We start from the raw sequence: 25,733 nt of genomic DNA, 5'->3' as shown, positions 1-25,733 counted from the left end.
AAGTACTTTAGACAGTGTTCAAAACCATTGCAAGCCAGGCTAGACACATGCAAATTAAAAAAAAATAAGTAATAATAATTCAATTTTTTTAAAGAAAATTTTATGATTTTTGTTTTGTTTAAGGACATTTTATAACATCTGCACGTGAGTATAGGTGTTTATAATGTATTTCGTGTAGTAATACATGTAGGTGATTTAGCAGATTTTTGTTAAATCTGACAGATTTTTTTGAAGCGCATCTAGCCGAATCTTGCCATTACCTTACGGTCACCCTGGGCCGGTCATGCAGTGATGTGCTAGTGAGTGAAAGTGCTTCGCCTCGCTCATGCATCGCGTCTCTCTATGGCATGCAATCGATGGCATAGAAAACGTGTTGCACAATAAATATTGCATGCAGTGGTGTATTTCAATTCATGTACATGTACATGTACTGTGTACATTGCAATATTGTATACTGCCGTCACTCACAATATAGCACGCAAGCGAAGCAGGCCAGGATGTGTGTGTGAATATAGGCGGTAGGTCTTCCGGTTTGCCTTTCTAAATTAGATCGTCACTTTGACTAAGATTAAACGAGGCCTGGGTATACAAGATGCATTTTGACGAAATATTGGAGCACGTCGGCACGTTTGGTCGCTACCAGAAGCTGACCTTCTTGATCGTGTGTTTGATGGCCGTGCCGATGAGCTACCACCAACTCGCCCAGGTCTTTCTGGCACCGGATACCGATCACTGGTGCGCTGTGCCCGAACTCCTAGAGCCTAACTGCAGCGCTTTGGCCGGTGCCGGTCCGCCGGACTCGACGGCCTACTCCCGGTGCATGGAGGCCCGCAAGAACATATCCATACCGAGGAAAAAGGGAAAGTTCTTGCAGTGCTACCGGTATGTCTTAGATGCCAATGATGACGTGTCGGGTGCAGCGGGTGATGGGTACATCAATGAGACGATCAAGACGAGCTCGAATAAGACTATGAAATGCGACGCAGGCTGGGAATACGATCGCTCCCAGTATCATACGACCGTCGTCCAAGACGTAGGTAGAATTAATATTCACTGATCAGGGGACCTAATAATGATCTCATTATTTATTCCATGTTGCATTTTCTAGCGTCAGAGAGCATGTGTCACCTCCCAATAAAATAGAATTGATAATGTTCTTTTTTTTTCACGACTCCTTTGATGGATTTGGGCACTCGGACCGTGCGTCTGCGTTGCCACGCTGCTGTCGGTGTTAATGATGCCCCCATCCCATGGGCGTCGCGGGGGGGGGGGGGGGGGGGGGGGGGGGCAAGGGGGCCCCCAGAAAAGCCCCCCCCCCCCCCCCCAAAAAAAAGGCGCGAAGTCATAGTGGTGTAAATTTAATGGGGTGGGGGGGGGCAAAACCCCCCTCTAAAACTGATAAATCGAGAATGTTGAGAAATACAGGCATTTTTTGGCAAAAATATGTTTTGCCCCCCTCTAGAAAAAATCCTGGCGACGCCCATGCCCCTTTTCCCGTAAAAACATCCAAAGCTAACACCTCAGTCCGTAAAACCATAGGATGTGCATATTTGGAAATTATTCTCTTGTTATTATTCTTCTTCTAACTATTCATGGTTTGTTTAAATTCAGCTTGTTTGCCAAAGGCAAAATTGCAGTGAATTCACAATGAGTGATAAAAGTTAACGATAAAAAGTTAAGCTTCATTAAAAAAACATTACAATAGATTAAACGTGGACAGAATCATTGCACAATTTCAAAAAATTACACACGTACACAAGAATTAAAAGGGTTGTCAAAGACAAAACATGCAATGATTAAAAAAAGAAATGGGGATACACAAAAAAACACAAGACAAATCTTATTGCACAAAATTACAGAGGTGAAGTATCGAATTGTTACAGACAGTTTTTCTTCAGTAGTTGAACCATGAATAGAATTGCACTGTTAGAAATACACTCAAAAACATATCCGGTACTTAAAATGTTGCCAAAGACGAAACATCTTGTAGTCATCTTGTGATCTTGATCTTAGCAACGCTGATTCGGTTATGCTTGTGTAGTTGTTCAAAGATGTAGTCCATCATTTGTAAATTCTGCATTTTGTTCGTTTGAAGCAACAAGTGTTCAAAATCTAATGAAGGATACTAAACAACTAACCTGATGAACTTTCAGCTCAGCTTCAGCTGTATATTCCGAGAAAAACAGCATTCTAGGATCTCAATTTTAAATCAAAAGTTGCTGAATCATATTGAATTGTTTTGAATTGCAGCTATACGCGATGTCGCGCACTGATCCGACGAATTATAGCAACCGCGCCCCCCTGTGCGTCGTGCCAATGCTTGCGCGCGCTGCGCCGAATAACAAAACGAACTACTAATTTAAATTTTCCTACGGTGCGTCTTAAGATGCACCGTTGGAAAGGCCTTCTTTCGTTGATTACTTTAAAATGACAGCTTGCCAGAAAGAATAATTTCACAGGGAGTTTAGTCCCCTTACTATCTTTCAACCAAGTATGTTTTTCAACAATAATACGTCAGTTACTTTTTCCGATGGCTGCAAATGATGGACTATAGCTTTAAAGAAATCTAAAAGAAACTAAACATTTGTATTCTCAAGGCCAACAGGTAGAATGGTGCAGAAAGTGAGCATTTCCAAAGTTTGGTTGATTTTCCAAATTTTGTAAGACGTCATGCAGTCCCGACGTTTCCGCGCAGTTTATAGTGTATTAAAAAAAAGTTGAGAAGTCATGCTGAAGGATCGACTGTGCACTTTTTGGACACAGTTCATCCGTGAACGATGTGGCGACGAACACCTGAGGCTGACACAGGGACAGCCCGAATATTTTCTCTGGCTTGTATATTGTGTGAACAAAAATACCAATTCAATTCAAAACACTGTGTATGGGTGAAGCATTAGGTTTATCATAATACCGTTTGGTATTCGAGGGCTTTTGTCTGAGTATGGGACACTTTGCCAAGTCACTTTTGCGTGAGAAATGCAAACAGTGGGGGGGGGGGGGAGTGTCCAACACCGACTCACTTGTTACCGTCACAACCGCACATAGTTGCACCGGCTCCACACCCCACAGAGAAATTGGCTAAACCTTGAACAGTTTAAGAGTACGGATTTCAGTGGGATGCAGTTGAGGCAGGAATTTGCGTTTTGGTACCCATGATTGTGTAGCCCATACCTCTGACAAGACATAGTATTAAACACGATGATATTTTTTATGAGTTATGAACCGAAAGTTCACACTGTAATGGTTATGGCAGTGGATTTACCCAAATTGGGGCATGGCAAGCATGAACATGTACAAATAAGGGACAAAAAAGCAAATTACCACAATATGAAAAGTTATGGTAACTTCAAAGTAGCTTCTGACAATATTGTGACGCCGCTGCTTGCTCACAATAATGTAAAAACGAATCAGGCTAAAACCCACAACACACCAGAAACATAATAGAAATTGCAATACAAAGTCTGAAAATAACAGTCAATGGACACAAAGATACATTTTAGGGATTTCAAGGCCCTTTGCGTAGTGTCTTTTTCAAATTTGGGGATAACCTCCAGGGGGGCTGGGCCACTGGGCATTGAGAAAAAAATACTAGGCCTTCTACGTTTGTACTGACTTATTATAAAAGCAAAACCTCAGTAATCCATTTAGAGCACTGACAATGCTTCTTTCGTGCTCACTGTGCGGCAGCTTTAAAGTGTGCTCCATTGTAGCCTCCTTGGGCTAAAATAGATTTTAAAAGGCGCCCAGGCGAATCCAATTTGGGGAGGTGGTTTGGGTGGCCACCCCCCCCCCCCGCGCACACACCCAGACCGTCACAGACTTTAATCTAAGCAGTGGCTCTTGGGCCGCCAAAAAAAACCGAAAATTTTGCCGAAAAACACAGCAAATACCTGCTAAACCCTCTCTTGGCTGTTAACCACCCCCACTTCATCCAAACCTGGATCTGCCCCCGAGTATGTTATGCGTTGACTGTGACGCCTCATCATGCACCCCCCCCCCTCTCCCACTTGAAATATCCTGGATTTCAATAACCCAACAAAACTTCATTGTGAAATCCTGTGTATGCCACTGAGTGGCACTTGCCTTTGTTAAGCGGGAAGTATTCCTATGTAGGCCTACCCGGTTGCTATCCGTTCAATCCTATTGCGAGATACAAGCCTTCTATACAGCGGCATATGGAAGCATGGAGCTTTACAAGTACACAGGAAAGGTAGCCCGAGTATCATCCGTTGTCCAACCGTGGAGATCATGACCATGGACTAGTGTTCCTTCCTCCATGGTCAAACGGAGCCCTCATGGTCAAACGGAGCCCTCTGTGTCGTTGCTGCACAAGGGACTATTACATAGACGTAGGATTTAAGATAGGGGACATTTCCCAAAACTGTGTTGTTTTAAGTTAAACTCAGTTCGCTTAGTTCGTATAATTATTTTGTTTGTCTGCAATTCTGTCGGTTCACATTGAATCAATTCTCCCCTCCATATGGCCAAACGAACAAGAGATTTGGAGTCGCACACCAGATGTTTATTTCAATTGTCGTGCATGATTTTTTAGTCATATGTATTCTGAAAAGGCTTATAATATACACTGCAAAAAAAAAATGATCGGATTTAGCCCAACAGTTTACCCAACGTTGGTACAATAGTCAACATCCACTTCGTTCGAGCGAAAAATGCCTAACGGCCGTTGGGCAAACACGTTTACCTAAAAACTGGGTAAAATTACAGACGGAACAGTTGGGTACTTTTAATCATCCGTTAGTTGGGTAAATGTAAAAAAACAACCAATTGTTCGTAAGCCATTAACCGGAAAATTGTCAATATTTTTTGACAAGTTGTTGGCTAGTATTTTCTATATTGTATAGGTTTGTTAGATTTTACGGCCATTTTGTTTGCCAATGGTTGGTGTTTGCGGAATGCTTGAATAAGGGATACCTTTAAAACGAGGCTTTTTTTGATATTTTAGTACAAACATCATCATCAAACAGCAAACTTTTAAACACTTTTGAAATCGCAACTTTAGAACATCTTCACCTAAATCGCCCGTGCAAAATGTGTGATGAAAATGGCGGACGAGACATTTAATGGGCCGAATTCATAAAAACTAGTAATTGCTAATAAGCAGAGGCACCGAGCAAAAGCAAAAGTTCATCAAGCAGAAGCCGAAGCAAAAGCAATTGCTTAAAAACGTATAAATAACCATTTGCTTTGACTAGTTGCTTTTTCTCAAGCTAGCCCAGCAATTGCTTGTAGGTTCTATAAAGCGCTATTCACGTGCGATGAGGCATGCGTAAATGTGAAGTTGTTTTTTTTAGAAGCAGATTGGCTTTACCCACACAATTTCCAAAATGGCTGCATGATCAAACTGTTGTCAAATATGATCAACAAGTGAGTGCAGTTTTGGTCAAAATCATCCAAAGATGAGAGGTCAAGCTACCATGTGGGGATCTTGTAACACTACAAGCAATTGCCTAATAACACAAGCAAAAGGTTGTTGTTATGTATACGTTTTTAGGCAATTGCTAATTCAGGTGGCATTTGCTTGCAAGAAACAAGCTTTTGCTTTTGCTTAAAACTAGAAACTTTTGCTTGCTAGCAACTGCTTATTTTTATGTATGAAGATGTAAGCAAAAGCCTAGAATAAGCAATTGCTAGTTTTTATGAATTCGGCCCAATCTATTGTGTGGAACGGTCGCCATTGCAGACAACTCCGCGTGACGTCACACTTCTCGAAAAGAGTATAATATCCACTGAGCTGAAACTTCAACAGGTTAGGTTTTGGACATTCTTGGATGGGTTTTGAGTGGCGTTATTATTGGAAGCGAACGCAGAGGAGAGCAAATGATCGTAATATTATATATATACCTTTAATCTTATCAGTATTCAAGTATTATATTGTTGCTGTCGTGAGGGGCGGCCAAGTCCAAATAAAATTCACTCTTCAATAATACCGAACAATTCCTTGGTTCGTTGTTGAAGGCCTCATATTAGTTCTCAGTATAGCTGTGTGTTGACTTCTTTACCTCAGGTCTGCCACTATTGTGTTGTTTTTTTTTTAAAGAAGATTGTTTGATATCAAATTAGGCCTATATGCATGTATACACTAAGCTATAAACATGGACGAAACCCTCTTTATAGGCCTACAGAAAGTTTTAAACCAGTTAGTGTCGCAATGGTTGCGATGGCGCACCAAACGTGACCAAAACAAACTCATACTCAAACCCAGAGGAAGTGCAATATACAGACTGTTCAACGGTTGCTATGATACAAGTGAGTGGCCATCTTGAAAAGTCCGTCAGTTCTGTTTACCCATGCATGTCTGCCAGACTGCCAGTGCCAGCATTAGTTGCCTGCCTGCGTATGTATCAAAGTACATACGAAATGTTTTCCATACTAATGCTAATATTGAATATGAATAGAGTAAAGTCGGGGGTCAGACCCCCTTCTGGGCATGCTTTTCAATGCTTTTCGTTTGTAAATATCCACCCCATGTATGGACAGCCATTGTGTCCATGGTTTCTGCATATGCAATCCCGTCGTTGGGTTAATTGTATTCATAAATATGGAAACAAAAGTGCTAGCCTTCAAAAGAATATACATGTATATTCATAGGTGTTAAAGGATCATGTTACAGTTTTGTATTCTCTGTTCTCAATAACGAGATTATCTAAACGTACAAATGAAGTATCTATTCACAAAAGCTCCACTTGGCTCCATGGGTCTCTATGCTTGAATAAAGCCATATGTTCGTTTTATGCTTAAATATTGCGCAAATATTAGCTGTCGGTATTCAGGTTTCCAGTCAAACGTTTGATTCATTTTCCACTTGTTAACAATAGGTTTAAAACACATGCATTTTCGATTTTCGAGTTGGGGTAATCTTGAAACTTAGTAGGGTTATTGATCCCCAAATAATTGCCAAACACGACAAATGTCTGCAAAAATACGTATAATTTAATTGAATTATACATTTAAAAAGAGAGATAAAAAGAGAGATTATTCACATAGTGTTACCGCAACCCTTCCGTTTATCGCATTATAATTAAATTATATGATGTTGCATTCATATGTGAATAAATTTAGTTTTGCTAGGAACATAGAAACAAAATAGTTTTCTGGTGAACTCAAAACATATCACTGGGAGAACAACTGTGAATTTTTCATGCGAATACAATTATGGGTCAGTTGTTATGTATTCAAGGTTGTGTAAGATCTGTTTTATGATAAAATAAAGACGTCTAGACTTCTAGCGGTTGCGGCATTGGTCGCACACGTATCCTTTTTTCTAAGTAAAAAGGGTATATTTTTTTAACAAGAAAGGTCCAACAAAAGTATTACAAAAAGACCCACCCCTCACTCTTTTCTAAATCCACACACAAATTTCTGATCAGTGAGTAGACCCGTTCTTCCATCTATTGAAGTCCCAGCCAGGAATTCATGAGTGATGGGGACGTGAGGCAATCGATGATGGGCGTGGGTGTGCGATCGACCGTCGGCTTGGGATATCTTTCGCTCGTACCCCTGCCCTGAAAAACAGGACGCTGGGAAGGGCTGATGAATTTACGCTCTGATTGGATAGATTTTGCGTGACCTGTGACCTGCAAGTCATCACGGCCACGACTCTGCATGGTTTTAAACGGCCGTTAAGACTGAGTCATCACTCTTTTATTCCCAATCATAAATGTGGTTGTTTTTTTTCGTTGAAAAGCGTAATAATGTAGGAAAATCTGTAACACTTATCTGTTTTGTAAATTTTTAATTCCCGTCACTTGCTCAGGCTCCATTTCAAATTCACGAAGGATCAAATTGCTATTCTATATGCGACGCTCAAACTTTGTCCTTCACAAGATTCTGTGAAGCTCATCAGCCCTGCCCAGCGCCCTGTTTGCAGGGGGCGGGGGTTACGAGCGAAGGGATATCTTGGCAGACAGCAGGTCGAGAGAGAGGCCTTCATCCCATCGTCTGTTTCAGTGATGACTCGGTACCTCGGTTTCATGCTTGAAATGGGAAAATCACCGATACCATCTTGGTCCAATATCAAAGACTTGCACGGAACTTTGTAAGCACAGACACATACTGTCTTAGCAAAAACAGGTAACCTACTGTAATAATACCATGATCCAGTGGTTACGGTGTTTGACTCATATACGATGGTGCGTGTGTTCCAACCCTGACTGGAACATGGTGCAATGTGTCTTTGGGCAAGATTTACTACCTGTGAGGGTAGAGGCCGAATGTGCGCTGATATCGGCTGCGCGCCGTGGTCTCTTGGCCTGCACGGGGAAAATTCTATAGCGCTTCGTGATTGTTGATACAATGGAAATACAAGGGTTGGCGTTATCTCGCCAGTCTTAAAGAAACTTAAGAACTATCGTCCCGTGTCCAACCTTCGTTACCTGGCCAAGATTCTTGAAAAGGCTGGTAGACAACATCAGCCTCCATCACCGTTCCGTCCCCCTACAGTCTGCCCACAAAGCAATACAATACAAAATTTTATTTCATCACAATTAAAAGACTTTAAAAGTGAAATTCTTCTTCCCAATGTGGACATAAAAACAATATACATATATTTAGACACGAAAAAAATTACAAAAGTCGAAAACTTCAGTTTATGAAAAAATGATAAGTATAAACCCACCAGCAAAAATCCCTACTTTGAAAAAAGAGAAGCTTGAAAACAAAAACCTTATTGCTATAAAAAAGTATTCAAATTCTGCATGCTGACATGCTAGGTTATTTATTGAAAAAGGTCTAATCTGAATTGTAAAAACATTGCCAATAGACAGTATTTATCTGATAAAATTAGAATTATAGAGATGAATGGCACTAGGTTAAAAAGAGAATCTCAACGGTTTGTGTGTGTGAGGGGGGGGGGGGGGAGCACTCGTAATCTTCCTGATGGGAGTATGTGTATAGCTGAATGCAAAGGATGAGTTGGGTCCCGAGTTATAATCTGCAGTTTCGTGAGATAGCACTTCTCTCCGTACACTTCGGAATCATTATACTGAACTCAATCAACCGTAACAAAGCTGTATTCTTATAGTTCTGTTATATTAATCATCTGCACAAGACACACTTGACCACGGCACCATGATGCGTTGATTTCAACATAAGTTTGGAGTGTCTGGAACGACCCTCAAATCAGTGCCGCACTAGGATTTGGCTGGGGGGGGGGGGCTCACAATTTTATTTTTTCCAAATTTAAAAAAAAAAAAATTGGGAATTTTTTTTGGCCGCAGAAAAAAATTGGTTTTATTCTTTTTTGTTGGGGGGGGGGGGGGGGGACTATTCTGACGTTGGTGGCGCCACTTACACCTTGATAACCAAGACTCGAAAGAGTCTTCGTTTGGCAAGTTTCCAACATGGCGATCCCGTGAAAGTATTTTATAACGTCCCTCACCCTAACATCAACCTTAACCCTAACCCGAAGGATTTTGGGAACATATAGATGTTGGGGAACATAGGTATTGCAATTGGGGAACATCGGTAGACCCCGGTGTCAATGTAGGAATCAAACTCTTATCTCGAATAAAAAATTGTAGCCTACAAAAGTGATTCCATTGCTCAGAATACATGTAGCTGATTCAATTACTCCAAACTCGAAACTTTAAAAGATGATCTTCTGCTCAAATTGGTTTAAGTGGTCAGAAATTGCCTCAGATCACACCACAGAAATTGCTTTTCTATAACTGCATGTCTCCCCAACTATATCCCCCATTTACATTTAACTCCCCACATTTTCATCCCCAACACTACGCCCTACCCGATCTATGATCGGGTAAATCAGCTTGTGAATAATGTAGGAATCCGAAAGTACTAGAAAGTTATCAGGACACAATGCACTCTCGGAGGTTATCACTAAGTGCGTAATTCCCAAGTTGAAGCGCATGTGGAGGGCCAAATTTGGCCCCTGGAACTCATTCTTCCCCTTTCAACTTATTTCGGCGATCACGTCTAGTGTCAATGGGTTTCACGTCTGGCTCAGTATTATATTGATTTTTTCCAGACAAATTCCCCCTTAGGTAAAGTATTCCAAATCTGCGCAACGACCTATGGCTTCCAATGACTCCGTTAAATTAAATTAATTGCAATAACTGGGATTGCCAAATCTGGTTAGGGCTGTAGGGTTGGGAAACATAGGCATTATGGGAACATAGATATTGGGGAACATACCGTTAGGTATGCACCCGTTGACACCAATGACCTCGGTCTAACCTGAGCATTATCAACTAGTGCACGCGAGTGTACATAATGATATCCTAGGTTATGGAAGTTGTTGTTTTCCTGTCGTTAATATAATATGTTCATGGTCGTGGCGACACAATGATACCCGCTGCTTCTGCCCACTGTGATTTCAAGGTTTGACATTGGGGCATGAACTTTATGTCTACACGCCACCTGTTTAAAATCTGCACACGCAACCAAAACATTCAACATGACGCGACTATATCCTGGCCTAACCAACTGCATTTCATCTTTGCGCTTGCTACCTTGTACTCGCAACTATCTATGGAGACCCACATGATCCATAATTATTCCCTGTGGTTCCAGTTTATTTTGTCCTCGTCGTCGTCTTCTTATTTTATTTAAGGGGTGGGGGTGCAGGGCTGCTGTAACTTTCTAACAAACTTCATAAGAAACTTCTCATTCCAGGGAATACACTGCATTTTCTTGGGATTTCATTTCATTAATGTAGGTACTCTTCCAGCACCACTTTCATACAAAACTTTCAATTTGACTGTCGGGATATAATAATCTACCAGTTTCTTTTATAGTTTCTTATTTCGTGTCACTTTCACTTGCATTTTGTATGGGGGTTATTGCGACGCTTTGCGACATCACAAAATGGCACATCTAAAGCCGATCACAGCTCAACCGTGCCTTCCCAATAAAGTAGTTGAATAAAAAAAACCTTTGCAAGTAAGCCTACTTGAACATGACAATATATAGTTGGTTTTTTTTGGCAGCTTTCATTTGGCAATTTGTCACACGGTGCAGCACACGTATTGCCTATTCTACTACTCACTTGACATTGTGTTTGACCTATCCCTTTTTGTGTGGGCAAAGTACCTGGGCATTATGTGCGAGGAGGGCAGCATGTCAGTGAACCTGTAACGATGGTATCCCGTTTCAAATGGCTGTATAGAATGGTGTGGGGGGTGTTATGCCGTCGTTAAAGTTAATAAAGGAAATGTAAAAAAAAATCTCCCGGAGAGGAATAATATTGATTTCATTCCCAGATTATTCATGTAGCTTTGTACATGTGTCGACAACATGTGGTGGAGCTATCGTGTGGCCAGGTTGCCAATCATGCAATTATAATGATTGCAAAGGACGCGCATATACGTTTCCAAACATTGCATCTATGAAGTGCAATGTGACATTGTTCGAAGGGTGATGCACACATGACTTATAGTCAGGTGGCATATGGTCGGAATCGTGACCGACTGGTCCAAAGCACCAAACTTGGCAGATAGATTCTTATAACCCTGGAGAAGATATTTAGAAGGGTGACACCTGAAATTCTTTTGGGAAGGGTGCCTAATTTGCATAAATCGTTAATCCCTGCCGTGTAATATATTTATTCCCATATTTGGGTATATTTTTATTTTTTTATTTTTTTGAAAAGTGTATTTTGGTGATTCTACTTGCATATTCTTACTTCAATAACATTTTATAAAACATATAAGTGACTGAATAATTAGGAGGACATAGTAAAGAACCACAATTGCTACTATTTTACCCTAAAGTTACGCGCATTTACCTTTTCCTCAGATATCATCAACTAGTCTCGCCAAACGTGGGTATTGATGAGCTTCAAATTAACAAAGTTACTTACTGGCATAGTTACCCTAACAAAAATAAGTGGGAAATCAAGTGAAAATTGATAACATCTTGATGCTTAGCCCAAAAGACCAAAAAAGGGGAGAAAATGTGGTGTCCGTAAATTGGGCTAGGACGGGAAGGGTAACGTGGGAACTTAAACAAGTTCAACAAAGTCCCCCTAAATAAGAGATTATTGTTGTTTACAATAATTTTGTCTACGCCAAAACCTTTTCTCAACAATAATTAGGGAATTTCCTTGAACTTGTTCCAGTGTTCCATGTTAGGCAACCATTCACCTACTTGTTAGCCTAGTTTATGGACACCTCGTTTTCCCCAGTTTTTGTTTTCTGTGCTTAATATCACAATGTTATCATAGTTCACATGATTTTGCATAAGGTTTTAATAGGGTAGCTGTACCAGTAAGCTACTTGGTGAATTTGAAGTTCATCAATGCTAATGTTTGGCAAGACTAATTGATGATATCTGGAGACAAGGTAAATGCACGCAATTTTAGGTCACAATAGTAGCCATTTTGGATCGTTACTATGTCCTCATAATTATTCAGTCACTTATATGCTTTGGAAAATGTTATTTAAGTAAAGATATGTAACTAGAATCCCCAAAATACACTTTCAAAAAAATAAAAAAATGGAAATATACCCAAATATGGGAATAAATATATTACACGTCAGGGATTAACGATTTATGCAAATTAGGCACCCTTCCCAAAAGAATTTCAGGTGTCACCCCTTCTAAATATCTTCTCTAGGTCTATAAGAATATATCTGCCAAGTTTGGTGCTTTGGACCAGTCGGTCACGATCTTGACGAAAATTAGATCTAAGCCACCTGACTATTAGAAGGATGGCTATTTAGGAGGGGCGTGTCCCCCCTCCCCGCTCGGGGTCTCCCTCTTTTCACTGTGTGAACCATGCCATGGTTCACGCCCGGCGCGTGAGATTATTATAAAAAAAATAATAGCTTTGTATTGTTTGATATTGAAACAAGTCAAACAATTATTAAATTATTAACTGAGTGTCCGCGCCAGAAAATAAGTGCCTCTCCTTGTGCGAATTGAACCCTTGATGCCTCTGTCCAAAACAGCCTGTGTGCAATAATACAGGGTGAGTCACACACAAAAAACCGAAACCTAAATGTCGAGACCGTTATTTTTGTGAAGTTCTGCCACTTTCAAAATGTCTGATATAAAAGCCCAATTCATAAGCTTTCTTTTAGAGCAAGAATCATTCAAATCACTCATGTTATTTTGAGGTTTCGGAATTTAAACACAAATTTGAAAAGTACGTAGGTGATTTGAATAATTCTTGTACTAAAAGAAAGCTTATGAATTGGGCTTTCATATCCTGGATTTTGAAAGTGCTACATGCAGAACTTCACTAAAACAATCGTCCCGACATTTGGGTTTCTTTTTTTTCCTTTTTTTCTTTTTTAACTTACCCTGTACATTAACAGAAATAACCTCAAAAGGCCTACTTTTCTTGTGCCTTTGTGAATTTCTCAACTTAAAGTTTACCTTGGTTGTGATTTTTTTCTAAACAGTTTAACCTAGTGTGTGAAAAGAAAGATGTACCTGAGGTTGCGCAGTCAGTCTTCTTTGCAGGCGTCCTAGTCAGCTCTGTTATTACTGGTCTGCTGGCTGATTGGTAAGTTTAGTATTAAACTATATAGAAACATCACGCGATATTCTAGTCACTTGTTCTGGGAAAGGTGAACTCGAAAAAGTGTATCGCCGAGGTCAATACATGAAGATGTTATAGTCTTGCCTCAAGACGCCATTGTTGTTAAGAATGTGGGTTATACGTGCAAGTTGTTTTTTTTTGGTTCTTTTCTGCCAGTTGGCAGTATGTTGCGGGTTCAAGTCCTACTAGATTACGCTCGTGTGCTATGTTCTCACACTTAATTAGCTCTTACGAAATTATAAGGTCGGCAAAGGACAAGGTGAAATATTAACATTACATCCCTCCCAGGCAAATTTCCATTCAAATGTCACAGTACTTTCAGTCGTTCGATTTCAAAGAACCTACGACGAGTTCACATGTGGGTTATAGTAGTTCATACACCCGATGGGGTCCGGTTACAACACAAGATGTTCCGTGCTTACTGGAAGGACTGACAGGATTTTCAGGGGGCGGAGTTGACCCTGCCTGCCAAAACTTCGAATTGTAAGTTCTTGTCTAGATGGGTGTGCGGAATCGGATACATGCACTTTGTTACAAGTTCAACAGCAGCAAAAGATGGTTTTCTTTTCTACAAATAAACCACACAGGGAAACCTGTCTATGGGCTCGTTGTATTACAATATTATGGTCGAAACAAGAAATTGACTTTAGCTGGATTGAAACCTGCGACCTTCGGAGAACCGTATTGGCGCTCAACCAACTGAACTTCCCAGCTCGGTGTTGGCGGCCACGCACAATTTGTAATATCTTTGCTCACGTGGGCGCAGAGTCAGCTCAGAAACCTTCAGTATCATATGCTCGAAGGTCGAAGGTTCGATTCCCACCAGTCGATTTCTTTGTTTCACCTTATATTGATTTCTTTTAAATTTTCTTCAAGAATTGCTGAATATTTTACATTGTTTCTGTGTCTCGAAGTGCAGTTCATCTTCATTGTTGCGATCGTGGTTTTTTGTTTATAATCAGTCAACCTTGGTTCGAACCCACTCTAATTAACACCTGTTGATGAACTAAATAGCGATTTCTCTTTTCTTCAAAGGATTGGCCAGAATATAAAATTGTCTTTTTCTATGCCTGAATGTGCAACTCATCTTTAGCTTAGCGATCGTGTTTACAAATATCAGTGGTAGGTTCGAGTCCCGTTCTGATTTGCTTTCATTGGAACATATCTTTCTCTTTTCTTTAAGGATCGGTCGTAAGACAACGCTGTTTATATGCCTCGGAGTGCAGTTCATCTTCAGTCTAGCGATCGTGTTTTCACCCAGCGTCACGGCATTCGTCGCGTTGAGGTTCTGTCTCGCCATGGCCAACATGGGAGTCTTCATCATGGCGTTTGTTATCGGTGGGTTTTTTTTATTAAGGAAACTATGTCCAGTTTCCCGCTTACAAGCCCCACCCACAAAAAAATGTTTTCGGGCGATATTTCGTTATATTGTTTTTAGAAGGCAAAGGTTACCAATATAAGTGTAAAATGTCCAATTCTACCAAACATTTGCCGAAAATTCAAAAATATATCTCGATTTTCTTTAAAGATTAGTACACACATTTCCCAAAATTTTAACAAATTTCATTTTTTTAACAGAATGAAACGAAAGTCTACTTTTTTGTTTTAAAAATGTTGGGATACGAAATGAATGTCACAAACCGTTTTCAGCCCTCACCCTTAGTTTTCATCAATTCTGTACATATCCACAATTTTCCAAAAAAAAAGGATGTCCTCGAAAATGAATGTTCTTACATTTTTAGCCCCTGCCCTCAGTTTTAAATCGATCCTAAATCGTAGAACGGAATTGTTAATACAAACAAAACAAGCAATTTATTAGGACAACAACCTACACAACTCGCGTATAGACGGTTTACTTTCTTTAAGTAATAATCTTCTCAATGATCTTAACGGCAATGGCCACAAAGTGCCAAAGAAGTGTATTTTTGCTGACTTTCGTTTTTCCCTTCCAAAATGTTCATTAATTAATAAGTTTTGACATGCACCATCTTGTGGTATTATCACATGGTACTTGAAAATGTTTCACAGTCTTTTGGCAGTAGCATCTTTGAATGTTTGCAAACGGTGTCCATTAACTTTAATGCGCCTATACCGTTTTGTTCAGGTACCGAGTTTGTAGGTCCCGGGTGGCGCACCTTCATAGGCGTAGTAGTCGAGTGCTTCTTCGCCTTGGGCTACATGTCCCTTGCCGTGGTCGCCTACTTCGTCCGTGATTGGAGGATTCTACAGCTGGTTGGATCCGTGCCAATCATACTCTTCTTTCTCCTTATACGGTAAGGCGAATCGATTAACAGTGTTCAAAGTTGGGAAGGGGTTCGGATGATGCTATGAACTTAAATGAGGTTACAGCAAACGAAAATGCGACACGGGTGGAATTAGGAAATATACAGTCGACATGGGTAAAACCTTGAGTAGACAACTATAGATCCTGGGAACGAAGTTGTGAAACTTGCACTCATCCGGGTATTGTAATTTGTGAAATTTGCACTCATCCGGGTATAGTAATTTGATTTTTTGATTTATTTCATAAAAATATTTATGAGTACTTTAATTGCGAGTCTTTTTTCGAGGCATTCAGCGTATCTACCTGAATGCCATTTTTATATCCCTGGCTTTCAAGCCAGACAGGGGGATATTGCGATCGCGTATTCCTTCTGCGTGTGTATGTCTGTCCGTGTGGGTGTTCCAGTTTGCTGTAAGTTCAGTCATCAATCTCAACCAAACAGTGAAAGGTGGTCTGTGGAGAGAAGGCCGACGTCAAAACAATCCTTTCCAATGTGGATATTTATGAGTTCTCTGGAGAGCTCAGTTCAGTATTACTAATGACTCTAACATGTGGGCCTTTCCAAACGGTTACAAAAGTGTGACATGGGATGGGAAATGAAGCAGGATAATAATATCAATTGTTTGTCCTATTTTCCACTCGAACATTCCCACCCCATTGTTGAGGATTGTGCTTTTAAAGACTTTCCAAGCAAATTTGACAGATTGTCCTTACTAACATGCCAGAGGGATCGCGTAGTTTTTTGGCGTAATGACTTTAGCGGTTATACCGAGTTCAACAAATCATGTTGACTCCTCAAACGTAAAAGGCCAACTACGTGCTCACTGAGTGAAATTCACGCACCTTCCGTCTTTTCTTGTGCGCACGCGGGACAGGGTGGTGCCCGAGTCGGCCCGGTGGCTGATCACCCAAGGCAAGCTGAAGGAAGCCGAGGCCATTATCAGGAAGATAGCCAAAGTCAACAAAGCCAAGCTACCGGACCAGCTCTTCAACGTCAATGATCACATACAGGTGTGGTTTAATGGACAGGGGTTTAATTCAAAACGAGCTTTGGCCATAATATGGTAAGAGCTCAGCAATCCAGTAAAACGACGCCAATAAGTCCCCTTGTTTGCATCATATTGATTCTGTGCAAGTTAACAAGATGCGGGCTAGTCAATGGTTGAAGTTTTAAAGGGCCATGTAATGTATTTTTTTAATGCAATCTTTGTAAATACACCTGTGTCCAATTTGACGTTCTTTTTTTCAATTTTCATTTTGCCATTTTTAAGGCATTTTGGTGCCTTTTTGGTTGTTATGCTAATGCAAATTTGCATAATTTATGAGTAAAAGTGTGATGTCATTTCAGGCAGAAATGTTACAGCTATTTCTGAACAAACAATTGCCAGACTTTTTGGATATTTTGCTGTCAAAAAGGGATGTCAGTTCTTTCATACATAAAAGAGGAGTTGAAAGTTTTACAAAATATGTTCCAAAGTAAAAGTCATGTCATGGACCTTTCAAAGAAAGGGAGGCAACTTAAATGTTCTATCAATATTTCATTCCATTAGGAGGCCATAACAGGCCAGAGAAGATTGGATGGGGTGACATGCATTTTTTATTGATCTCCTGTAATTCTAAACTGTACCTAACATTGGTCGTCAGAGGAATTCCTCTGTGGTCGTTCCAATCAGTAGTTTTGTTTCAATTCCTCATTTCGGTATTCTCATGATAAATGACCGGTATTAGACTACTTGATCAGTTGTAATTTTTTGTCGGTTTTCATACTAAAACAGGAACATTTTTGTCGGTTTTACAAAACAGGAACAAGGCAGGACGTCCTTTATCGATCTCTTCCGGATGCCGAACCTGCGAAAGAGAACGTTCAATATCATGTTTAACTGGTGAGTTCCAGCGACGGGAAATAAGGCACGAAAAGGCGTATCATTGTGGTTATTTTCTTGCAGAACTTGCACCGTTTAATGGGCATCCAAATTATAGTTGTATTAAAATCCGTCTCAGGTCATTTAATTCACAGGCCAAATCACAAGTCCATCTTTAGCCATATCGAAAGTAAAGCCACAATGACAAACAATGCCCTTTGAACATTTTCATGTTAATGGATCATCACTTAACCTGCAATGGAACGACTTGCGATGGGCCTTATTCACAAGTCGGCCATATTGAATTTAACGTGAGGTAAAATCTTCATTTTGCGAAGAGAAATGAAAGCAGTGACACAAATATATAACATACCAGTCTGCTCTAATGAATAATTTTAAATTTTGTGATTAAACATACCCTAATGTTTTAAGCCACAAAAAAATGAAAGTGGGGCTAGAATGTATAAATAGTCTGGCACCATCCCATTCAGCTGTTCACAATTATACATTCAGGGAGCCTGACCAAACGGTGAATAAGGTCCATTGAACTTGCGATTGGATTGGGATGAAAGCGAGGACTTTAATAATCAACTCTGTTTCAGACATGTATTGTTTCAGACAAGCTTCGGCTTATTGCCTGACTCTCCATTCTGTTACGCTAAGGTCTGTTATGTTTACTTATAACTTGTACGGGCATAAACTTGAAACTTGGTATGTGCCTAGGTTCGTGAACGCTGCGGTGTACTACGGCCTGTCTCTCAGCACCTCTAGCTTGGGATCCAATGACTACCTGGCCTTCTTCATCGGCGGGTTTGTGGAGATTCCAGCCTGCTTATCCATCCTTCCCTTCATCGATAGGTACGGCCGGAGGATTCTGCTCTGCCTATACCTGCTGGTCGGCGGATTCGCTTGCCTCGGTACCATCTTCTTCGGTACGAACAAAATCTGCTTGGATTTGAACTGTTTGTTTTGAAAATATTATAGATGTCATAAATCTACTGTCAACTGATCAAAACTTAAACAATCAATAAACTAGTCAAGCTAGTTCAATCAAGTTCGTCAATTGGGTTGATATTTGCGATTGGCCATTATGAAAAGTTGATATAGGCAAACGGACATAAGCTCAAATACGCGGGGCGCTGCATACACACACTACAGAACACACGTTACACAATAGGCACGCGCATTTATATACAATGTATACGCGCGCGCGCGCGTTAGGGTGGCTAACTGGGGGCTAACCATGGGCTAACTAATCAAAACACTGACGGGCTATATTTTTTCAAGCCAAAATGGTCGTCGGAATTTGTTGTCCAATTAGCATGTTTCTTATATCAGCATTTAGAGAATTTTATCAACTTTATGAATGTCGTCCCCCCAAGGTTGTTGAACTTTTCGTTTTGACGCTGTGGTAAAAAACACCTGGACATGCGTGCTAGAAAACTAGTTTACGCTTCGTGATGTGCACTATTGAATAGGAGCACAAAGCGTGGATGTGTTTTTTTCAAACTAAAATGGTCGTTATGTGCCGAGCACTGTCATTGACAAATTTCATCCCTATAGAAAGCTGAAGATGTCTTCTTTCATGTTCTGATCACCCCAGATTTGTACGTCGCCCAGTTTTAAAGATATGCCTGTTTTGGTGTCTCAACAACGCACGCGCACACATACTGAGCGTGCACACGCAGTGTTGCGATGAGCAAATGTCCAAAACTTTTCATTATGCGTAACTACGTAAAGATTATCGTCCATCAGTGCATTAATCTGACAATTATCAAATAAATTATCAAAGATAACCAAATAAACAAGTCAATCAGTCGTCCACTAGAGTTTATCGACTGTCTGCTGTTCTGAACCATAATTGTCTATCAAATACGTAAAGATTATCGATCATTTAAGAATTAGTTCTGGGTAAATTTACGATTAGGCATCCGGATAACCAAATTATTTCATTATCCATTGAATTAATAATTGTAGCTTTAAATGAAAAGGAAATTAAGTCGATTAAGATTTTGATTGAATATTTGTCCAATATTGTCTAACTCTTCTTTCCTACATAGCACCGGGGGCGGGACGAACGGTCGTAGCGATGATAGGAAAGTTTGGTATCTCGGGTTCATTCTGTCTGATCTACATTTACTCTGCAGAGATGTTTCCAACACCTGTCAGGTACCAAATCAATTTTGACAAGTCTTTTGACAATATACCTCTGATATATCACCTCAATGGGTTGACACCTCAAGACGTTAACAATGCACTAATAAAACAGACACAAAGTTAAGCCCACTGACTTTTTAAAAAACTCTCTGTCTAGGAGTATCGGCATGGGCTTATCCTCCATGAGTGCCCGTCTGGGCAGTATCCTGGCCCCTCCCTTGTTAGTGCTCCGTGGGGTCTGGGAGCCGTTCCCGCTCGTTGTCTTCGGGCTTCTCGCCATCACGGCGGGCCTCACCACCCTCCTGTTACCCGAGACGCTGGGCTTGAACATGCCGGAGACGATCAAGGAAGGAGAGGAGATAGGAGGTACGTGAATGACTTGAATAGTGGTTAGCCCCATAAATGTGGCGAATTTAATGGACTACCTCCGTAAATAAAGGCCACACTGGAACATGAACCCGAAAAGGTAGAACTTTGTCACGTTTTTATTTTCACATTTAGACTTTTCTTGTATTTTATTTACGTTTTAGAAGCACACTCGCTCTCTTTAAAGCGATAGAAAAGTAGTCCCCCTTTTTCCAGACGCATATTTCATGTAATTTCCAGGTTCGCTTGCACACATTAGCGTATCTTAATTCCAACACGAAATTACACGAAAAAATGGACGTCTGAAAAAAGGGGGCACTACTTTTTTTATTGCTTTAAAGAGGGTGAGTGTGCTTCTAAAGTGTAAATAAACTACAAACAAAGTCTAAATATGAAAATAAAAACTTGACAGCACAGTTCTACATTTCCAGGTACATGTTCCAAGTGTGGCCTTCGTTTTCGGAGGTTGTCCAGTAAATTGACCACATTTATGGGGCTAAATGGTGGTGTGCTTTTTTCAATTCTGGTTTCCAGACCAAAAGATTCTGACTATTCTAATGAAGCTCGAATAAACAATTTTATAATGTACATACAGGTATATTTTAAAAGTAGATATAGTCTAAGATAACTTAAATGTTAAGTTAAACGCAAAACAACTCGAATGTACATAATACTGTGCCACTTCTAAAATTACATTCAGTAAATTGAAATTGAGTTTAAATTCAAAGAATCTGAAAAATCTGAATGATCATTTACATCCGCGTATCTGTATATCTGGTTCCAGTTGGTGTTCCGTTCAGGCTGCCACACTGGCGGGGCTGGAACCACCGAGTAGAGCGGGCACCAACGGGCCAGCCGTACCAAGAGGTACAGGTCGATACCAACGATAATAAGGCAGATGCTGAGGAATGGGGCGGGGCCAACGAGGGAGGACCGGAGGAGGTGCAACTGACGGAGAACGCATGTTGAGCATCATTTCAAAACTTAGTGTTTGAAAGAATAAAGCAGGGTTTGGATCGAGTCAATTACAAGTCGACACAAGTCAATTACAAGTCAATCACAAGTCAATTACAGGTCAATCACAAGTCAACCATAAGTCAATCACAAGTCAATCACAAGTCAATCACAAGTCAATCACAAGTCGATCACAAGTCGATCACAAGTCGATCACAAGTCAATCACAAGTCAATCACAAGTCAATCACAAGCCAATCACAAGTCAATCACAAGTCAATCACAAGTCAATCACAAGTCAATCACAAGTCAATCACAAGTCACCCAGTCATCAGTCAGATGACCCGCTATTCCGATAAATTGTGATAAGGATAATCATTTTTAATTCATCCTAGTACCTGTGCCTTGAATCCTTACTGGTGATTGACTCGTGGTTGATGGTTTAATTACAACTCTGAAGGACAGATGAAATGTATGACAAAATCATAAAAAAGATGTAAGAATATCTTATTTGTAAAAAGGTGACGTTTTGCTCAGTTTTATTTGAAATTGGTTGTAAGATCGGAGAGGTTTTTTTATGTATACGTTATTCATCTGTTCAGGGGTAAAAAAGAGAGGTTGAAGTGAAGAATTCAATCTTAAACTTTGTCCAGTCTGAAATGCTGTCTTTGTAATATCGTTGGTCAGGAATTACATTGGAGTTTGTATGTCACGCAAGCTCTTATAAAACTGAGCCCGAAAATCGTATTATCTCCTTAAACTGGACCGCCTATCGGTCCGGAAACTTTCCAGAGATCCGCCACGAGAATGTCATGCGAGAATGTCGTGCGGGAATGTCGTGCCAGAATGTCATGCGACAATGTCATGCGCGAATGTCACGCGAGAGTGTCACGCGAGAGTGTCATGCCAGAACGTCATGCGAGAATGTCATGCGAGAATGTCGTGCGAGAATGTCGTGCGAGAGAATGTCGTGCGAGAATGTCGTGCGAGAATGTCACGCGAGAACGTCATGCCAGAACGTCATGCGGGAATGTCATGGGAGAATGACCTGCGAGAATGTCATGCGGGAATGTCATGCGAGAATGTCATGCGACTATGTCGTGCGAAAGCTGGTGAGAATTAAAAGACAATCTGCCCCAAGGTCGATGTAAAACTATCTACGAATGAAGACTGAGAGATTAGCAGCAGAAAACAAACTGAATCTAGCCAGATTAGCATACTTTCCCCTCTCATCTTAATTCACACTGAGAGGAACAATACGAGATTCATGTCACTGAATAAGCAGGGAACACATTTTGTTGTGACGAATTTACTTTGCAAATTCACAGATAAGAGCATAGGGCATCGTCTTAATCTGGCTCAACTCAGTAGAAATATTTACGGAATGTAAGTATTCATAATTATGCACGAGTGAAATAGATTTATATCTTCTATGCAGCTTAAAATGTTAGCAAAAGTGTTTACATGTATATACACCAATTCTATTATTTTCGATTTTTAGTAGTAATATTAGTAGTAGGCCTACATATTTTCAATTTTTAGTAGTAGTCATATTTTAAAAAAGATTTCGACTAGTAGTATGGAGTACTAAGTTGTAGTAGTAAAAAGATTGCCTAGTGCGTGGATATGCTGGTACCTGTGTATTTTGTACATGTTCTGAATAATAATTATGTTTATCAGTTGCTCACTTCAGTATGAAGTCAAATGCCTTGTGACAAAAATTAGAAATTTACAGGGTTTAGAGGAATATCTTAACGTTATTTGCAACTTGTAATATGCCAAGTTGACATTTTGTAGAATAGTCCATGTATTTTAATTATTTTTTGTCATCGGCTTCTGTTGCGAAAGACTACCTGAGAAAAAAACGCGTTTATATTTTTTCCTCGATATTTTTAAACGTTTTACACACGCGACCCCGTGTGTCTTTACCTTTTTTATATGTAAAAACAAAAGTAGAGAAAAGGATACATGCATTCCTCAAATATATCGTTGCTTTTTTTAATTACCAGCAGTCGATATAAGGTAAACAGGGTAATGTTGCTGCTGGAGATATAAAATACAATACATAAATGTTATAAGAATATGGTGGAGTATGTGGCGAACAGTCAGTGCGAATGTTTTCAGTGGTGAAATGTTGTACACTGTACTGCCAACATTAATGAGAGGCTGCTATGTTGTAATTAAGCGGTGTCAAATAATAAGCTTCAACCCGTGAACCATTTTGTTTAAAGATACATGAGAACATCTGCTTTTTGTTCACTTGTTTTTGGTTTGTAGCAACGAAATTAATCAAGTGTATATTCAATTAACTTGTTGAAGTTTGAGCTCATTGGATACTACACATTTTGCGAAACAGAGAAGTTTATGTAGGCCTATCTCCAATCTCTGGGGTCACGTAACTGGATTCCGTTGCTAATGCACGTAAAAAAATGCTAGTGGTTTTTAAAACCACCATCAATGATTGTTTTCTTCCAAAATAATGATACCATTTCAGGCGGAATAATGTCACAGGGTATTCGGTACCAGTCCTATCTTCGCTTTGAGCAAGGATTTTCTCGTTAAGTCGGTAGGTACATTTTGGGTAATATTGCAAATAATATAGGTCCCGTGTGTTGTGTGATGCACGTTAAAGAACCCAGTACTTATCGCCAAGAGAAGGGGTTTGCCCCGGTGTTTCTAGCAGTGGCTGCAGTATGCGCCGCAGCACCTTGTAAACCATTAGGCCTATAAGGTGCTATAATGGATCTCATAATTCTCAAAAACTTTATTTACCTTTCTTCAATAAGAGACATAATTTCTAACGCCTTGAGTACGGTACCTAATTGTTGGTAGATACGTGCGCCATATAAGACTCTGGTATTAAATGTTTAAGTGCCTTTAAAGGATGTATATTTAAATAGTGGGTTACCCCAAAATATAACCTTTTCAGTGCAGACTTTCTCGATTTAGAAAAAAAAACTATGAAATGATGCGTTTGTATTTTGTTGCTGCTGTAATTACCAGTATTCGTACGTGTACGTGCCTTTTTTATGTATCTAAAGATAGAAAATATCACGCTAGATTTTTTATTCTATTTTAATGAGTGTTTATAGTTTTGTCATTTATTCGGTCTGTATTTTTTTTATTCCTCGGATAATTGTTGTTACGGTGATAGACATATTTTTTTCTTGGGGAAGGGTGGGGGATTTCTGCAATTTTGGGAAAAGGAAAGGTTGTTTTATCTTGGTGAAAAAAAATAAGAAATTTCTGTCCAAAATGGTACAACTGTGCTGAACAAAATGAACCACGCGGTATATATATATACCAGCGGTGTCTTATTGGATCACATTATCATATTTGCATAGCAATAGAGGCTTAAAGATGCACCTTACAAAGACATGTGCCTTATTACAGAGCATTTCGGAGTCCTTTTGAAGTAATATTCCTTAAGATTTACAATTGTTTTATCAGCCTGCTGCACTCAATTATATCTTGATAAGAATCTAACAGAAAAAATAACGTTGTTTCGAAAATATACCCAAAATGGTTAAAGATTACCTCATAGAATTAGTTATCGTGTATTTTTGATGAAATAGTTTGATTAAGATACATTTTTAAATTGCTCAAATGGTCTGAACGCAACGGTCCTGCGTCATGTTTAAGCTATGTGCGCATGTTCAAAATGGCGCAAACAAATGACCGTTTTCACTCGTACCCCCCGCCCTGCAAACAGGACGCTGGGATACTCTGATGAATTCACGCTCTGATTAGTTGGATTTTGCGTGACCTGTGACCTGCGCGTCATCAAGGTCATGACTCTGCAAGGTTTGAAACGGCCGTTAAGACTGATTCATTACTCTTTGATTCCAGTTTAGAGATGTTTTATTTTTGTTGAAAAGCGTAATCATGTAGGAAATTCTGTAAAACGTATCTGTGTTGTAAATTTACAATTCCCGTCACTTGCTCAGGCTCCGTTTCGAATCACGAACGGTCGGATTGCATTATGCGATGCCCAAAATTTTGTCCACATGGTCCGCAATGAAACAGAAATCACATCCGGTATGGAATGCGCGCATTTCTATGGGAAATTTTCGGATAGCTTTTGCGCACATTGTCTAACTGCGCCTCTTGAACAGCTGCAGCCAGATGCTCTATACCTAGGTCATATGCCAATTCCTTCACAAGATTCTGTGAAGCTCATCAGAGTATCCCAGCGCCCTGTTTGCAGGGCAGGGGGTACGAGCAGGGCGGGGGGTACGAGCACAATGACAGTTGTGTTTGCTGCCACCAAGCGTCTCAAAAGTTATTATGGCGCTTTACGGGTCTTGGTCGAAAGCGAGGCTGCAGGGGCAGGTTCGGTCACTCGGGCGGTCGGGCTAGTTCTTTACGTACTAGCACAGCGACGAAGCGGAGTAAAAGACAGTGCTGCCTCGATTCTATTCCTACCTCCATGCGTATACTATTCATATGGCGATGAGGGGCAGGGAGCTGAATGAATAAATCGAAATAAAAGCTTGTAATCAGCCAACATATCATTGTGTTTTCAGTCCCTTTCTGACTCCGTGGGTTTCCCCTAAAAATATATATCTGGAAAAAACACTGAGGCCGCT

The 25,733-nt window shown here is 40.2% G+C and overlaps 1 protein-coding gene across 1 annotated transcript; it reads left to right on the top strand.

Annotated features, from left to right (window-relative positions):
* The first annotated feature begins 291 nt into the window (after positions 1-291).
* On the top strand, positions 292-21,286 carry LOC119746197 (organic cation transporter protein-like). Its single transcript, XM_038223006.1, has 10 exons — positions 292-1,033; positions 13,383-13,486; positions 14,706-14,860; positions 15,627-15,795; positions 16,682-16,817; positions 17,610-17,689; positions 18,392-18,600; positions 19,729-19,837; positions 19,983-20,191; positions 20,976-21,286. The coding sequence occupies exons 1-10, from the start codon at positions 593-595 to the stop codon at positions 21,158-21,160; spliced, it is 1,797 nt and encodes a 598-aa protein (XP_038078934.1). The 5' UTR covers positions 292-592; the 3' UTR covers positions 21,161-21,286.
* Positions 21,287-25,733: the final 4,447 nt, after the last annotated feature.

The sequence above is a fragment of the Patiria miniata genome, unplaced genomic scaffold, assembly GCF_015706575.1.
Source record: "Patiria miniata isolate m_02_andy unplaced genomic scaffold, ASM1570657v1 HiC_scaffold_7, whole genome shotgun sequence".
Taxonomy (NCBI): Eukaryota; Metazoa; Echinodermata; class Asteroidea; order Valvatida; family Asterinidae; genus Patiria; species Patiria miniata.
Note: the sequence above shows the minus strand (reverse complement) of the source record. Positions and strands in the feature narration are given on the sequence as shown.

Bases quoted from the DNA above. Each gene is read 5' to 3' on its own strand.
- LOC119746197 (XM_038223006.1), top strand. From the start codon at position 593: ATGCATTTTGACGAAATATTGGAGCACGTCGGCACGTTTGGTCGCTAC. The intron at 15,796-16,681 runs GTAAGGCGAATC...CACGCGGGACAG, and splicing joins CTCTTCTTTCTCCTTATACG to GGTGGTGCCCGAGTCGGCCC. The intron at 19,838-19,982 runs GTACCAAATCAA...CTCTCTGTCTAG, and splicing joins ATGTTTCCAACACCTGTCAG to GAGTATCGGCATGGGCTTAT.